The 17,452-nt window shown below is 43.1% G+C and overlaps 1 protein-coding gene across 23 annotated transcripts in view; it reads right to left on the bottom strand.

The window, feature by feature from the left end:
- kcnma1a (potassium large conductance calcium-activated channel, subfamily M, alpha member 1a) overlaps positions 1 to 17,452 on the bottom strand; it is a 152,520-nt gene that overhangs the window by 82,287 nt on the left and 52,781 nt on the right. For all 23 annotated transcript variants that reach the window (XM_037122883.1, XM_037122881.1, XM_037122882.1 and 20 more), the window contains exon 3: positions 643 to 704. In XM_037122883.1, coding sequence (XP_036978778.1) covers positions 643 to 704 — 62 coding nt within the window. The remainder of the gene's footprint in view (positions 1 to 642; positions 705 to 17,452) is intronic.

The following is a 17,452-nucleotide window of genomic DNA, read 5'->3' on the forward strand; positions in this document are numbered from 1 at the left end:
TTTACCTGATAATTCAGCATTCTGCCACCGTGCTCTGACTGTGGGACTATTTGTCAAACCTAATGAGGCGAGGAAAAATTCAAATAACCCCAAACTATCCCTTTAAAAAGTACAGTTTGGGTCTGGATGGTGTGAAAGTAGCTGCAGTGGTGATCGGAGAGATGCCAGGCCTGCAATCTGTCTCTGGGTGACTGCCAGCCAGGGATACGCATAAACTGACAATACACACACACACACACACACACACACACACAAGCTCCCCAACACATACTGTACGTATCTGCCTGTCTCCTGTTACCATGGAAACTGACAGGTCTCCCATTGAAAAATCTTCAGATGCAGATGTGTGTGCGTGTATGTGTGTGTGTGCGCGCACGCATGTGTGCGTGTACTGTATGTGTGTGCATCACTGCTTGGGAGTACTTGTGTGGGGGTGTGAATATGTGCATTTGCATTTCAGAGACTGCAGCGTGTAGAAATGTGAGGATGTATCATTCAGATACAGTATGTAGGCCAATGTACATGCATGCAATCAACACACGCAAAGTTCGCTTTGTCTTTATTTCATAAACAGTACAGCGGCTGAAGCGTGTGTGAAACATAAAGTAACTTCAGAAGACATGTTATGAAATTGATACTCACTCTGAGGAGTCTATAAAGTATATCCCAAGGGCCCCGATGCTGAGCGCAAACACTAACACCACCTGAGGAGAGAAAAGCACAAACAAAAGAGACATTATTTTTATTGCAAAGAGCGGCAAAAGTCTTCAACTCTGCTCATTAGTGCTCTCTGCGGGAAACAAACTCTAATGGTCGGCTGGAGTGGACACAATAGGCAACACAGTATCTGTAATTAAACAACCACTTGCGTCCTGTAGGTTTCAGAACATTGGGCATTTTTTTTCTAAAAGCAAGCGCTGAATAATGAATGCTAACCCCTCAGGTCAGCAGATGAAGCCCACTGAGATGAGAAGCCAGCACACTCATAGGAAGCAGAGAGAGGACACACATCTGTACGCACACGGTGTGTGTATGTGTGGAGTGTTGAGAGAGGAGGTGCTGGGGACGACCACAGTCATCAGGTGTTGACATGCACTCCTTATGTAGTACGCTGCATTGTGTGAGACTGTGACCCTGCTGGACTGTGGTCTGTATAGTGTTTCAATGACTATATATGACCGGTAAGGTGAAGTAAGGTAAGGGAACTAGCAGCAACAGCTGATCCACCAAGCAAGTTATTTAACCTGGTGTATTAATACATAAGAGGCTACAGATTAAGGGTAACATCAAGGGTAACTGCTAGATATCAGCATTAAACTTTCACCAAGACTATTATCTTTAGTATTACTAGTGTAAAACATAGAAATAAGGCACTGCGTAATAAATGTGCATTCATTTTCATATTTCATAATTCTGAACTAAAAAATAAATGCCTACATGCATTTTCTTTTTTGGAATTTCGGTTTTCTTTCCACTAGACTCAAATGAAGACACATGTTATGGAATCAAAAAAGCCCCAAATATCAAATAATGTAAGCAACATCATGTAGAAACTGGCAGTTTCTCAGCCCAACACCACTTTTTTTTTTTTTTTACAGATTTGTTAAGTTTATGCAGCATAAATACTTGGTTATGTCGAGGAAAAGATGTTCCTTTTGCAACATTAATCAGAAAAGGAAAAGAATATAACCGATGGGCATATTTTTGTCCGATCTTTCGCCCAGTGTTTTGAAGCCTTGGCACATCATGAAAACTTGTCGGCCGGTTGCAATGGCGGTCCTGGAGCAACATCAACCACGATGTTCCAGAAACAACATCAACATGGCGATACCGGGCGGTGCGTTAACACTCACACGTAATGCATCGCAGCCTCTCGATACCCCAGTGCCAGAGAGAACAGTGCAGCACAACATAGACAAAAACCGAAGCTTTCAAATTCAGTGAGAAAAAATAAGGACCTTGGATTAGTCATTAAAAGTAAATGTCAGTTCCTTTCGTCTCACATGCCTGGAAAAATGCTGACATGTGTCACAATAACACCCTCCAGCAAACTGCTCTTGCAAACACTCACGTCGCCATCATCATCACCATTGTCACCATAATCATCATCTCTGCAACAGCTGACCAACGTAGCGGAGCACAATACTTCCTCCCCTGCGATCTTTTCTCCCATTCAGCCTTCTCACAATAGGAGCCCACTGTCCCTGCTGATTGTGCCATTCATTATTGATGATGGGAGCTTGATTACTTTCATGTGATGGTCCCTTGGATTGATTCAATGCATTGTTACTGAGATATTAAGTAAACACCCCCATACCCTTGCATTTTTAATGGTTTTGCTGCTTGAATGGAGGACGATGGCAATCCTGGCCACAGAGTCGTCCGGGGCTGGAATAAGCTTACAAGCCGAAGACATCAATGATGCTCCACACAAAAGAGATTGGGGCGGGGGGGGGAGGCTCAAGCTGGATCTAGATGATAACGTCAGGCTTTTTGAATGAGAAGCTCTCGATTGGTCTGAAAAGGAAGGGGAGCAGTTGACCGGAGCGGGCTATCTGATACAAATTGACTCTACAGGAAATTAACATGTGCATTTTTCCCACGAGATGGCATGGTTTGCTGATAGTGAGCTAGTAAAATTTCCAGTTCGAGGTGAACACTGGAGATCAGCAGCCGATCGTTAATGGGGTACCGATTATACACAGCACAGGTGTTGACAGATGTTGGAGCGCACTACGGCATATGTGAAAAAAAGTAGAGCCTGACAGATAAACTGGACAGCCAATGTTACTGTATATGTATATTACTGGCCTATCACAGATAGGAAAACGTCATACTTGTGGTAACGTATAATTATCACATTTCCAGTTCAGTTGATTGTGTTGGGGAGCTGATGTCATTTTGGACAATAAAGTTAAACTTAAAGTATTCTGCCATGAAGTTGCTACATTGAGGGATCATTACAAAAAATATGCGTTTATGTACAGTTTGTACATTCTGCGCACATAGGAATATCGGCCATTATATTGATACATTAATTTCACCAGGTAGGACAGTGAGCAGAAGTTCATGAAATGTCTGTTTACTGTAATGTTGCCTTTAAAAGCAGGAAAAGACAACACGTATGCCATATCACAATATAACAAATATCCAAAACACAATACGATAAATAGTCTCATATCATGATAAAGACATAATATTGATATATTGTTCAGCCCTAATGCAGAAAGATTCCACTGCACTGTAACCCCCTCAAAGCACAATTTTAAGCATAGCACTTAAATGCATGTGTGCATGTGTACACAGTACATATAGATGCATGCACACTGACATTTCCTTGGAGCTAGTTGGTGCTTCTATGTAGCCGGGTCAGAAGGGCTGAGGAAGAGAAAAGCAAAAAGGGAGGCCTGGAGAAAAGGCCGGAGAGAAGTATGGCTAAAAAAGCTGAGCAGCGAACGGTGAAACACCCAGCGATGAGCTGAGGAGATAAGAAGCATCATCGTCTTAAACTGACCCAGTTATTCGACTGTGAATGCCGGTCCAACCCATCCCCCAGCCCTCTCTCCCTCTCTCACACAACGTCTGCGAGGCCTAGCCGTCGACCTCAAACCCACAGTCTACCAAAGACAACCAACCGAGCAACCGCCACCGCGAATCAGGAGCAATGTAATAGCACGCAGGGGAAACCTACATCTGCAGTGATAATGTCAGAGGGGCATTCCCTTACGGAAGAAAGTGAGAAATTAAAAAGAGAAACCCAGCAGCAGGAGAAGGATTGCTTAGTCTAGCTGTTGCAGCAGCTGTAATGGTTGTAACCTACCCAATGAGGCTGTCGAAATTTCACGATTCACATGTGAAGAGGTGGCACGGGTGAGTCAATGTCGTTAGACAACAAACTGGAATATGTCGGCGTCATGTCAGAGGAGCAGCATTCGGACGTGATGTCTATGTTTTCTCTTTAATAGCCGTGTAGGTTTTCATTGGTGTATCCCCTTCTATATTTGAAGTGCAAAGCTAAATCTGTCAGATGTTTTCCGAGGTGCACTTTAGCAGGCACACTGAAAGACTGGACGTGTAAAAGAGGGCAGCCAAAAATCGCGTGTGTGTCTGTGTGTGTGCACTTCAAAGCATGCAGGTTTCAGGTTCCAGTACTGCAAGTGGGCAAGAGGTGGCAGCTCTCACATGACACCATCAGAACTGTTCGCACATAATAATACTAACTGGCATGAATAAACACACGCGTGAGTCCGACGCTCTCGGTTTATTTGGCAGTTGGAAGAATTCTGAGAGCTCATCGCAGCTCGCCCATGAAAGGGATATTATGAAGTGCCCCGAAAACGACTTCCTCCACCAGCAGGGACCCTATCTAATGACTTCCTCTGTCCTTTAGGTGCACTCCGTGACGGGGAGAGAGAGCCGAGTCTCACAGGCGCGTGATGAGAGCCGACGACGTATGGAATAATCGCTTCGCATTAAGGCCACCTGCCCAGGTCAGGAGAATCTCTAAGGCATTTCAGTTCAAAGTCATCAAGACGACTTTTCTTTTTGGTGGTGTGCAGCGAAGACACACCAATTTTGATACATGCACTTATCGTGTAAACCTGTCAGTGGCACTGGTGTTGAACCGGAGCGGATTAAGTCGAAAGGTCTTTCAAACATTTCGCACAGCACCATTTACAAACACGATATTAGAAACGCATGCAGTCAAGTGCAACACTATGGCAAACAACAACCTCATAAAGTCAAAGTAATACCTCTCTGACACTGTAATGAATAATAAAACACTCTACGGTCTACTTAGACTCATGTATTTATTACAGTTATAATATCTGGAGGCAAAACTCTACACAACAGCGGCTGTGTGGGATAAATGTGTCCAACTCAACTCAACTCAACTCAACTTTATTTATAAAGCACTTTAAACAGCCACAGCTGGGACAAAGTGCTGTGCATAAATATCCAACAGGATAAATATTCTGAGGATAACGGGTCCACGGGTGCGAGTGTACAGCTCTCACGTACTTACAGAAACAGCGGCGCAATCAATAGCGGCGCAATAATTTGACAAAACAAAATTTATTTGTGAGAACCAGAAGTTTCTGTCTGGCTTTTTGCTGATTTAAGCAAACTGGAGGGGGTTTGTGGAGCAAAGTGTGGCTCTGGGGTGGATCCAGCGTATTGTTATCAGAAGGCCGCTGGTTCCATTTCCCTAGGCGGCATGTCGAAGCGTCCTTGGGCAAGAGACTGAACCCAAACTGCTCCTCATGTGCTGGTCAGCAACTTGCATGGCGTCAGTGTGTGAATGTGCGTATGAATTACCGTAAGTCGCTTTGGACAAAAATGTCTGCTAAATGCCCTAAATGTAAATTTCAATGTAAAAATGTAAAATTTCAGTAAATGAAATGCCAGACAAAACTTGGCTAGCAGGTGTAGTTATGGCTAACAGGAGGAAGTCCTGTGATGTCATGATATAGCAACAAAACACTACACGTAGGGAAGAAGTCAGGGTGGATGGGGGGTATGCTGACCCAGAAGGGTGCTGTATATTTCAGTCCCTTAACCAACTAATTGTAATTGTAACCATGGTGACCAATGTAATAATATCCCTTAACAGTGTAGTCATCTGACCACAATCAAGATAGTCTTTTAACATCCACTAAGCAGTCATTTGAACCCTAGCCATGATCTTTCCATTACCCTCTCCCATGCTTTTGAGACAAATCAAATTTTGAGCATACCATTGCCACATGATAATATAAATCATTATATCATTTTGCAATATAAATGCAACAGTTTTGGTTTTTCCTTTTTCATGAGTTGCTGTAAAGGATCAAAACTTTCTTTTATGTACAAGTAAACATTTTTAGAACAAATATGTTTAAATCCGTGTTAGTGAGCAAAACTAAATATCTGAGGGAGTCCTTGGGTTGTGACCAGTCCAAGGCACAGCAGTGAAATAATAATGGAAGCAAAGACGAAAGTGTTGCATTCGTGTTCTTGTTGAGTGTGGGTTTTTTTGCTTTGTTTTTTTTTTTGTTTTTTTGTGTGTGTGTGATGAATGGTAAAAGTAACAGTGATTTGCAATGGTTTTGGAAAGGACAGACACATTATTCATTGTAGTTGCTTTCAAAATAAAGTTTGCTGGGTGGTTCTGGATTCACATGAGACACAAACCCTGTTCTGCATGGTCAGACTTCCGTGTTTGTCCTATTCTTGCATCCCGTTCTCCTCCCTGTGCAGACTTTCTAGCAGTTTACACTACATTCGGTACTACACATCATACGTTAATACACTTTTTCTGCCTAGGGGGAAACATAACACTGTTTCCTCTAGTGGATCAGCTGGTCTATTACATACTCTGCCATGAGACTGGGCATACTCTCATATCTCCATAAAGCCATGGCTCACAGATTATGGAGAGAAATTGGAACTTTTAATCTGAATCTATTTTAGTTCATTTATAAAATAAAATAAAAATCCACTTGAGCAAAATATTAAGAAAATCCGAAGCCTGGGGCTAATGAGGCAGCTGAGTTGTGAGCTGATTTGCATGCTATTATTACAGAGCTGCTAGAGGTCTACATCAAAGGCAAGAAAACAAATATCCTTGCGGGTATTATAGTTAGGTGAGAAGGGAGCAGAAATCTGGATTTACAACATCTCTGTTTTTCTTTCTGTCAAACACTGGAAAAAAAAAAAAAAAAAAAAAAAAAAAAAAAACTTTCTAAGAATCCTAATGGGTTCCCCAAGATTACATGAGCGGGAATCCTCGCCGGGGAGTCAAGAATGCCCGTCAGTACTGTGTGGCATCAGGATAAGCTTGTTCATTAATCCGGCCTGGCTCTAGGTTAGCCAGAAAGAGGAGCTCCAAAATGTCCGATTGATGCATCGGCCAGAAAGGATTTCAGAGGCCCGCAGCCAAGGAAAGCTCTGGCCAAACCAGTGCGCTGTTTCTGCTTTTCCTTTGGCTTTAATCCATAACTCTATACATCTGCCTTTCATAGCAAGTCTCAAACAAACAGCAAGAGCTTAAGCATATTCATTCATATCCCATACAGAATTCAGCCACAGAATTTCAATTCTCGTGTTTGAAATAGATGCAACTCTATCGCATTCCCTCACTCAGCAAATTGTCACAATGTGTGCACTGCGGAGCAAACATTTGCCTCCACTACAAGCGTTTGCGTTCACAACAAACACTCCTACACCATCACACATGTGTCTCGCCCCGATGCGGATTTCAGACACGAAGGGAAGCGGAATCACATGTCGCTGCACGGGGGTGAGAGTGTGAGCCTCTCGCTGGGCGAGTGTCAACAAATGACGCCTACATGAAACTTTGATGGCATACATCCATACATCAGTACACATCACGGTCTCCCCTTTCCGCCTCAAATAGCAGGGGCCTCTAGACGGCCACGCAGGTGTGGGTATGATCTGACATCCTGTCAGAAAAGAGGAGAGCACACTCGGTATTCTGCTCACACGCTGCATAACGCAACCCGGACTGCCGGTTCCGAGTGGGGGCGAACAGATCTAGCGCAGGCATACCAAATGATACCAGCGCATTCTCTGCGGTCGGCCATGAATTACCAAACGTGGACAGCTCTGTAAAGTCGATGGTAATTAATTATAAAAGGAGCCCCACTGTTTTTGCTTTCAGAACATGAACAAAGGACAAAGAATAACAGATATACGTTGTTGACAGAAGACATATATACGTTTTTATTTCTTTTTTTCTTTTTTTTTTTTAGATTTTAGAGATTCTGTTCTGAGACGACCTTCACCAAAGACAATCCAGTCGGAGACTATCAAACTACTGGAAAGTCCGCTTCAGACTGTCTGAGGCTCAGTCTGCTGACACCTCGCCCCTAAGCAGACTTTCCAGTGACACGTATACTAATTGCACTCCGTTACAATCACACTCTCCTAGTTACGGCGTCAAGCGCTGAAATGGCCCCATCTCTATAAGCAAAAACAGATGAGCCGAGCACAACGGGGTCTGGCATGGCTGGCCGTCAACAGAACGGGGCCAATTATACCCCGAACTTCAAATATGCAAACTCATGAATTATGAGAGGTGCGGAGGAGCAAAAACAGGCAGGATACAAGCTGAAGCCTGAGTAAGTTGTGCGCTGGTGTGTGTCGGAGCTGTTTTCATCATCCCAATTCACTGCAGACTCCCGGTCACACTCAATTTTAGTGACGTCTAATGGGGAAGAGGGGGAGACCAAAAAAAGAACGAAGGCCATATAAGATGCAAGAGACAAGCCAGTGCTCTTTTATGAAATGTCTGCAATCAGCACCACTGTAGTATTTTAAGAACGCAGGACACTTAAACGAGCCTTTATCTGCTTTCAGCCGCTGCTTAACATACCTATTTTTAGGAAAAGAAAGGCAGTAGAGTTTTGATATCTGATTTGTCTGGTGGCGAGGAGGAGGAGGGGAAATAAGCCTCAGCAGATTCTGCCTCTCTGCTTCTCCTCCCACAGACAGCTCCCTTTGTGTTAACGTCCAAGGTCATTCGGTGACTGTCTCTGGGGGGGGAACGGAGGATTGGCAGAAGAACGATAACCCGCCTGTCCTTCAAGAATCATCTTTATCATTCGGCCACAATTCTCGTTATTCAGCGTGCGCTTAAGGTATGCTTTGCAAAGAGGTTAACTTATACAACTAAAGAGAAACGAATCAAAAGGTGCAGAGGTTAACATTTTCAAGGGGGATGTCTTCCTACTTCAGTTACAGATGATGTGACGATATAACAGACGGCGGCCTTGGGTCCAGAAAAGTGAAGAGGACTGTGAGATTTCCTAGCTTCTGGTGCCACACTAGTAAATCTGGCAGGCTACAGACTCATTGGTGACATCAGATTTTCCATATTCAATACTGTTGCTGACATGACAATGTTTGGAGCACTACAGGAGCCACTTCCCCAGGGGCCCCGCGGAGGAACTCCCTGTCGCTTTCCTCTCGCGCCTGTCAGCCACGACAGGTGGCGCCTGGCGGAGGACTTTCCTCTTTAAGGTGAGAGGGGCTGATCTGGCGTCAAGGCAACAGGGCACGACTCTGGTTTGACGGAGGGAGATTGACAGAGAGAGTCCCGATTCTATCAGCATTTTGTCTGCCCGTAACAAAGACGGTGCTTCTCATTTATTTGAAGCCGACACTGCAAAACTTGAAAGGCATTACTACTGGGACGCTGCCTGAATTTGACGTGTGAAAAATACAAACACGGTGTGAAATGTAACACCTTTTAGGGCGCTGACTCAGCTTAAAATGAACGCCGACATCGCCAACGGGACAGGTGCCGACGAGACAAAACGAGCAGAGCTACACTCCGCTAACAAGAATGACTGTAAAGGGTCACACATATAGAACTTATTATGAAACTAAATTTGCTAGATGTGTGGCGTGTGTGTACAGAACAACCAGTTGAAATGCATCGCTTTTAAGCTGCTTTTATATTGATTAAAAAAAAAAAATGTAGATTAATCAGATTAATCAATAATTAGTATCTCAGGAACCCTGCACATTGCACATGCATATTTATAATATACTGCATATACAGTTACTGTATATAGTATGTTTATCTTATTTTAATAGTTTTTAATATATTTTTTCTATTCAAATTGTTATTTTATTCTTTACAATATCTCTTTATTGTTGTCTCTGTTATTTGAGACTTACTACTGTGCTGCTACTTACCTCTGTACTGCTGTGTTACCTGTGAAATTCTCCCTTGGCAGATCAATAAAGAAACATCTTATTTTATCTTAATAGTTGAATAATCAGTAGTTGCTGCCCTGGTGTAATTCATTTTCTTAATGTTTAAAGCATGATATAAAGTCCATCTGGTTTTGTCTGGGTATTAATCGATTTATCAGTTTAATGAAACCAACTGTAACCTACAATCATATCAAGTTTTATAGACAGTGCACAGGGCATTATCTCATCTTATATAACTTAATTCCAAGGAATTATTATAAATAACTGACAGATCTCCCCCATCCTATGCAATCTCTCTCACACACACACGCAAACACAATGATTTTTATTTATTTACTTGTTTATTTATCTCTGTAAAGGAATTCAATCTCATAAATCAAAGTACAACCATTGGTCCTGCACCTGAAATTGGCTCCATTTAACCCTTGTGGCCTTCGTGGGACAGCTGCACACTCATATCGTCGCACCTAGGCAACAGACACAATGATTGAAGGGGGGAGACGGTGGGAGGGGGTGGGCATGAAGGAAAGCCTCTCAGGTCTGACAGAATGACAGCTCCTAAAATGAGCATCAGTCAGTGGGAGATGAAGAGGGGGCCCATGGGGATCTGTTACAGAAGGACGCGACAACCTGTCTGAAAAAGCTCCACCAAAAAAGTTTCTTTATGGCATCATTAATTCATGAAAATACCTTCTTTTTTTTCTTTTTTTTAGCTCTGTGTGCATTATTAGGGATGTGTCACTGCCGAATTAAACCATCCTCACTGAGGTGGAGTTACGGTGCAAGATGTACAGGACGCTCCAGATACCTTGAAGGGCAGGGCACCCTTCCCTTCCTCTGCGCCCTTCCTGCGTCTAACGGCGGCCCTCCCAAGAGATCAACGCCGTGACCGTGACGGTGACCTTGAATGTTCGCAAAGGACGGAGAAGGAGACAAAGAGGGAGGAGATAGAAAGGTGATGATGGCAGGAGATGGAGGGGAGGAGAGAATTTTAGAGATAGCCCCCCCCCCACACCCACCCGTGGGACATGAGGAGCTTTAAGAGGTGGCAGAAAATGGCTTGTGGCAGAGATAGAATGAGAGCGACAGAGAGAGAGAGAGAGAGCAGCTGAAGAGAAAGAGGAGTGGAGGGATGGAGAATATTAGACCATGTCCTTAAGGCACAGCGAGAGCTTAAATGCCACAGCGTGTACGCGTGTGTGCACGTGTCCTCGCCGCTTTGTGTGCGAGCGTGCGCGCGATATTCTGCGTGTGTGTGCGTGCTTGCTTGCGTCCAGGAGACAGAAGGGAGGACCCCCCCCGCTGGGATTATGCCCGCGCGGGGGGGAGATGAGACGATGCATGTGACCATCCCATGAAAGCGCGCTGATAGCGTTGGAGGGGAAAATTATTCAGCTCAACCATCATATCCGTCCTCCACACGACATCCACCATATGAGTCTTTATATGGTTTCCTTTGAAAAAACTGCGGTGTGTCTGCAGAATATTGAATGGAGCTTTACAGGAAGCTTCCTGCTACTGCGTGGAATTGCCCTTTATGCATATGTACCGTTGCTAGAGGGCGACATTATTTTCCAGCGATGTTGTTAAAGCGATGCTAACTCAACTAGCCACATCAAAGATTTATTGTGGGAGTTCAGTGGAGGCTCTCTGTCACAGAGTTATGACAGTTTTGGATTATTCATTAGTTTAATTTTGATAAATGTTTAATTTGTTTCCAGTTCAGTTTAGTTTCAGTTCACTGTCAGAAAGGCTTTGCCTGCTCCAGTATAAAAAGGTTTAGTTTCAGATTAGTTATGAGAAGTCTAGTTTTCAGTTTTTGGGGCCGCAACTAGATTATTTTCTGTATTTGCCGACTCATTATTTGAGCTATAAAATGTCACAAAAATGTATTGATTGTTAGTATTTGCTAAAGTGCTAGATGACGTCTAACAGATCGTTTGACACAGAGGAGTAAATAAACCAGCATATGTTGTAATTTAAGAAGCCGGAATCAGAGAATTTTGACTTTTTTGTCTCAAAAATGACTGAAATTAATTTACCGTTTATCAGAATGGTTTTCGATTAATCCAACCACAAATTATCAATGTCGCTCTATTAGTTTTACGGCATTTTTAAATAATATGTTGGGTATCAGTTGGGCTAGATTTTAAAAAGTTCAGAATAGGATGCTTATTGTGTACTAACATGCAATACTAAACTTGATGCTAATTTCCAGTTACTTTTCTATTTCTTTAGTTAGTAATGTATGTATACAGTATCATTTTTCTTTCCAAAGCCTTGCTTTTATTATACGTTTACCTTCCTTACACACTGAGCTAATGGGGTGCCCTCTAGTTTTTATTTTCATTTCAGTTTCACACAAGTTTTAGTTGTTTTAGTTAGTGTTAGTTTACCTTGATATTTGGTTCTACACCCAAGACTTCGGAACTCTGGGTAAAGTGTGGCTTTTTGCTGCAGATTATCGCAGGTCTGCAGACTTGCAACCGGAACATGACAAGGACAGCATCCTGCACCAAGGCCCAGATAGTGCTTTAACTACTGAAGGAAAAGACAATAAAATGCATAAAGCAAGATTCCACATTTTTGCTTCTGAAGTTGGCAGCCCAGTCAGAGGGAGCTGTATTTGTCCCTTATCTATGCTGACTGTCCCAGCCTGAAAACATTGAAATAAGCAGTGTTTTATCACGGCCGACCGAAAAAATGTAATGAAAAGATAACAAGCAGCGCTCATACAATAAAAATATTATATTCATGACTGTGGAGGATGCAATTCTGATAAAAAAAATTCCAAATATAGATGTGCCCTTGTTGCATTTATTGTATTTGGGCCCTCATGTGCAAGTAATGTAAAAATGAAAACGAGCAGACAATTGTCTCCTCTCTAATCCAGCTTTCCAAAAAAAAAAAAAAACCTCATCAACCTGATGACATAGGTGTCCCCAGCTCCTGTTGTGGGCAGTAAATGTGCTGTAGCAGTCGCGGTTGAGCCACCTTGATCTGTTTCACTCAGAAACTGTCAAAATCTTTACAAACAGATCACTGATGCTTGATCATTTGCCAACAGAGCAAACTGCTACCTCCGCGGCGAGCTACACAGGTTTTTCCTTTTCATTTAACAGCTTTAAGTACCCATCGCTAAGTTCCCATTGCCCTAATTTGCCAGGAGTGTTACTATTTTGGGAGGAAAGCAGCTCCTTGCCAGATTAGGTCATGCATGCATTGCCTATTATTTCTGAAGCGCATCCCGTTCTAGTGGCGCGAGGAGGAAACAGTTGTTTTGGGAGGTGTATGATTATGGTCCTTTCTGGGTCAATCAGCCATACCCTTTTAATGCCGAGCCTTACCGAGTCAAAACAACACCCATATCCCCATGGCTGATTTGTGACTTGTGACTCTGCAGTCATTATATCAACAGGGGAGCTGAAAACTCAATAAATAAATACATGAATCAAGTGTTAAGAGGTGCCTAGTCATTAACTGAGAGGGCTACAAGCAGAGAATACAGTCCTACCTGTAACATATTTTCATTATGAGGTGTAGGAAGAAAAAGAAGAATGAGAAGAAGAAGAAGACATGAATAAATGATGAATGCACGAATGAATGAATGTATGAATGAATGAACGAATGAATGAATGAATGAATGAATGAATGAAACACAAATGTGCAGATAACTGTCCTGGTGTGTGAGTGGCTGTATTTATTGGAGTTTAATAGAAGATGCGGCATTCAATGGACAGACTGAGAAAGAACGATTCTCCTCAACAAACATTTGGATGGCCTGAGAGAATAGAAGGTTGAAGGTGTAAATCCTGCTCGAAATGAATCATATTAATCATCATTATAATCCAAGTAAATAAAACGATTAATACACATGAGGTATTTCTGCTCAGTTTGTCAATTCACTGTGATTTGCAAACACCTCTGTCCGATTTACTTTCGCTCCGCGATTTTTCAATCTCAGTCTTGTTAGCAATGTAACGGCGGTACATCAAGCAATAGCGGGCTTGACATTTACATCACGGGCGCACTCGTCCCATCAGATCTATAAAACATGACCGCTCTACCAACAGTAGGAGAAAGGAGAGTCCACTGTGTGAATACCAACAGGCCGTCTCTAAAGTGGCATACTCTCCATCTGCTCTACAGGTCATAATGTATTCAGGTCACTACGCTGTTGTCCAGGCACCGGTCACTGCCTCACCATCCCATTATGGGCCTTTAATCATAGCATAAATCATCCACTGCCATCGTTAATAACATCAAAACTTGATCACGCAAACGCCATTTCCTATCACAATGCATGCCGAGCAATTACTTTGTCTCATGCATATTGCAGAATTCAGCAGAACCTTTCATCCATCTCCAAAAAATGTCAGACTGCATTTGGCTGCCAGGAGAGAAGAGCCAAGCCGGAGTTATAAGCTTCAGCTTCCCTTTCTTATAAGGCAAATGGATCCGTCTGGATGATAAAACAATACGGCTGCATCACATCCTGTGTTTTTTTTTGTTTTTGTTTTTTTCTCTTCTCAACCGCCCTTCTATATCAGCAAGAGAACCAACCTCCCCTCCCCTCCACAGGCGCATAGGTTTCATCTCGGGAGGAGACGCAGCGGTGACATGATCTTTATCTAATTAAATCAAGGTTTCTTTAATTTCCTGAAGGTTAATGAGAAGTTTATCATCGGCGTCAGAGCCCACTTTTCGCCCGCCAACAATCCAGTGGCTCCCGATAAGGCGGAGAGCTCGCTCGCAGCAAGGTGAAAGCTGAGACTTAGCATCCGCAGAGAGACGGAAAAGCTGTATTAGTATTCCGTGTTTGTTGGCAGGCCCACGTGTAAAGCGGAGAGCAGCGGCAGCATCTCGGCGCACCTCTCCGCTGTTTGCTCTCTGCCACATTAGATCAAGCCCTACACGCGGCTGTCCGGCCCGGTCAATACGATGGGCGGAAGCCTGGAACCTGCCACCGTTGACCTTAACGCGTCTTTAATACCTTCACCCATCAGCAGGAGGGATGAAGGTGTCACGCTCGAAACGCTGAAAGCGTTCACCAAAGGAGATGGCTGGATGTGAAGGGTTGAACCCTCTCATACTGTACATTATTGAAAACAAAGCCAACATATTTAATATTCAATTTCGCTGCTACTTACCGGGCCCTCAGTAAGCTTTTGTAGTTCGGAGATATGGCAGGGGAGAGGAACAGAAGGGTAATTTGCTAATGGTTTCCGTTCCTTCGCCTTTTGGGGTATATATTGTTAATTCCACTTAAGTCATGCAGCTATTCATTCAGTAGATGATTAATAGTCTCTCTAGCAAAACGATAGCTAATCCAACTCCAGCAGAGGAAGAAAGCAAAGGATTTTGCTTTCTCAGTCACAGAAAGTCTGCTTCACGTACAGCTCTACGCGTTGAATGTGTCCGCAATAACTGCATTTTCATTTCGCGATCACAAAGAAACAAACAAAGAAACTGGCCAATTTATTTCACACTTTTGCAGAAGAGGTCAAGGTAATAAACCTTTCGTCTTCGGAGCCCCAACCCTTATTAAGAAGACATCAAGCCAAACTCCGCCTCTCACCTGTCCTCTGATGATCGTCTGCGGGTGTGATTGACTGTTGACTAGCGCTGACACCCGTATCAATATTCAATATCCAACACACTTGTCAGTGAAAAGTTCAGCTGTCTGCTGCCCGGAAGCCCGTCTGCTCCCCCTGAGACTGAGGATTTCATAGGTTTCATATCAGACGCTACAATCCACCTCTCCACTGAGATGCCACATAAAGCACCTGTATATATATATATATATATATATATATATATATATATATATATATATATATATATATATATATACATGCCTGACTTCAAACAGGGGAAGGGCTGTTGCAATGTGTTCATTAATTCAGTCTGGAACAATGACTTCAACAACAAGTCTTTACTTTTCTACTTTCTGGCTTTAACAGGAAGCTGCCTGACAACAGAGCAGGGCTTTGTTACCTCATTTGAGGGTTGCAACTCTACATAATTCAAAAGCATAAACCTCATGAATTTTTCTGCGTAATTCATTCCAAGATCACGCTATAATTTGGACAGCCGCTCCTTTTTTTCATGATAGAAGCACGCGAAAAGCAGAAGAGAAAAATATGAGGTGAGAATGAATTTTTCATATTCATCTAGTTTGTGTCCCTTTTCTAGTTCAGTGTCACTTAGACTAGTTCATACTCCAAAGAGTTAACCTGTGGAAGAAACCGGGGCCACAACTGTAATCACAAGCGTTCAAGAACAGTAAGAAGTGCTTGTTGAGGGCCTGTTCCCATTCTCAAGGGTCAGGTCACTAGCCTGGCGGACCAATTCAGAAATGCAAGTTGGTCCGAGACCTCTAGGTTCATTTTTGATTTCAAGAAGTGCATCATCAATGGGCACAAAATTGAATAGACCATCAGGAGCAACAAAATGTTTGACATACTGCTGAGCTAATTGGCACGACAGCAGAATATGCTAAGCTCAGAGCACAGACAAAATGTAAGCTTAGCTCCCAGTTAGCTCCCACTGAATCATGGTTTAGGGACAATCACTAGCTACTCACGCTACATGAATACAGCATGAGTTAGAGCCTGCAGTTCTGTTTGTGTTAGCGTTTTTTCATAATGTTGTCAACTGAGCACTATCCTTTAAAATAACACACCATCATGCAGTACTACCCTCGCCTGGCGAATATTGGAAATTCTCTCAAATGTGGCCTTAAATCAACTCTCCTGGTTCCCAGCCAATTGTTCCAACATGATTATCCAACATGTCCTCCAAATGAATCCCCTAAATACATTGTTGGTGATATGGAGGACAGAAGCACCCAGAGATGGGCGGCAGAGAGAAGGTAATAAAAATAGAGACCGACAGAGGACACAAAGCTCATTCCTGTGAATAGGAGATGTGATGTTGCCACAGTGATGTGCCACTTGTGGGAATAACTGTGAATGCAACGTGCCAGACAGACACATACAGCGGCAGCAAAGTAATAAAACGGGATCACAGCACCAAGGCACCGTTCAGTCTTCAGAGGCTGTGATGGGCTAGCCCTTTAGCCCCTCTGTCAGTTTTATGCTTTTCATACTTCATCTAAGCGCCCCCATGATGGAGCTCTCCCCAGCTACTGGGCTACACTCTATCTATCTATCTATCTATCTATCTATCTATCTATCTATCTATCTATCTATCTATCTATCAAAGGGATTAAAAAGACAGGAGAGTAAATGGAAGAAGCAGTCATTTAGAATAAAGAAAATAATATCTTGAAACGATGCGTTTCTTGGAAAGTAGGGAGGGTTTAAGAGCCAACGCGTGCCGGAGCTATGGCGGCTGGATTCTCACACCTGGTTTCAGCTTTATACACCGCCGTCTCGAGTCCAGACAGCATGCATCAAACTCTTCTCCGGTCTCATGGTCTCTGTAATGATGGTCTTTTGGCTGGTAAAGCCTGGTTCTGCTGCTCATTCTGGCACCGCTCCCTACCAGCATTCCCCACTTGGAGCCTGAGAAACTCTTCCTCCCAGCAGCCCATTGCGCCTGTGCAAGCCATGTAAACACTTGAAGTCACGTATTGGTCAGAGTCAGCCAGCTACACAGCTAAGTGAGCTAACCAGCTGATGGCGGCTACAGTTCTTTGCAGCTACATGTTTCTTTAGCAACAAGAAAAATGCAAAAAAAAAAATAATTTCAACTGTTTTGA

The sequence above is a fragment of the Acanthopagrus latus genome, chromosome 15 (assembly GCF_904848185.1).
Source record: "Acanthopagrus latus isolate v.2019 chromosome 15, fAcaLat1.1, whole genome shotgun sequence".
In the NCBI taxonomy this organism is placed as follows: domain Eukaryota; kingdom Metazoa; phylum Chordata; class Actinopteri; order Spariformes; family Sparidae; genus Acanthopagrus; species Acanthopagrus latus.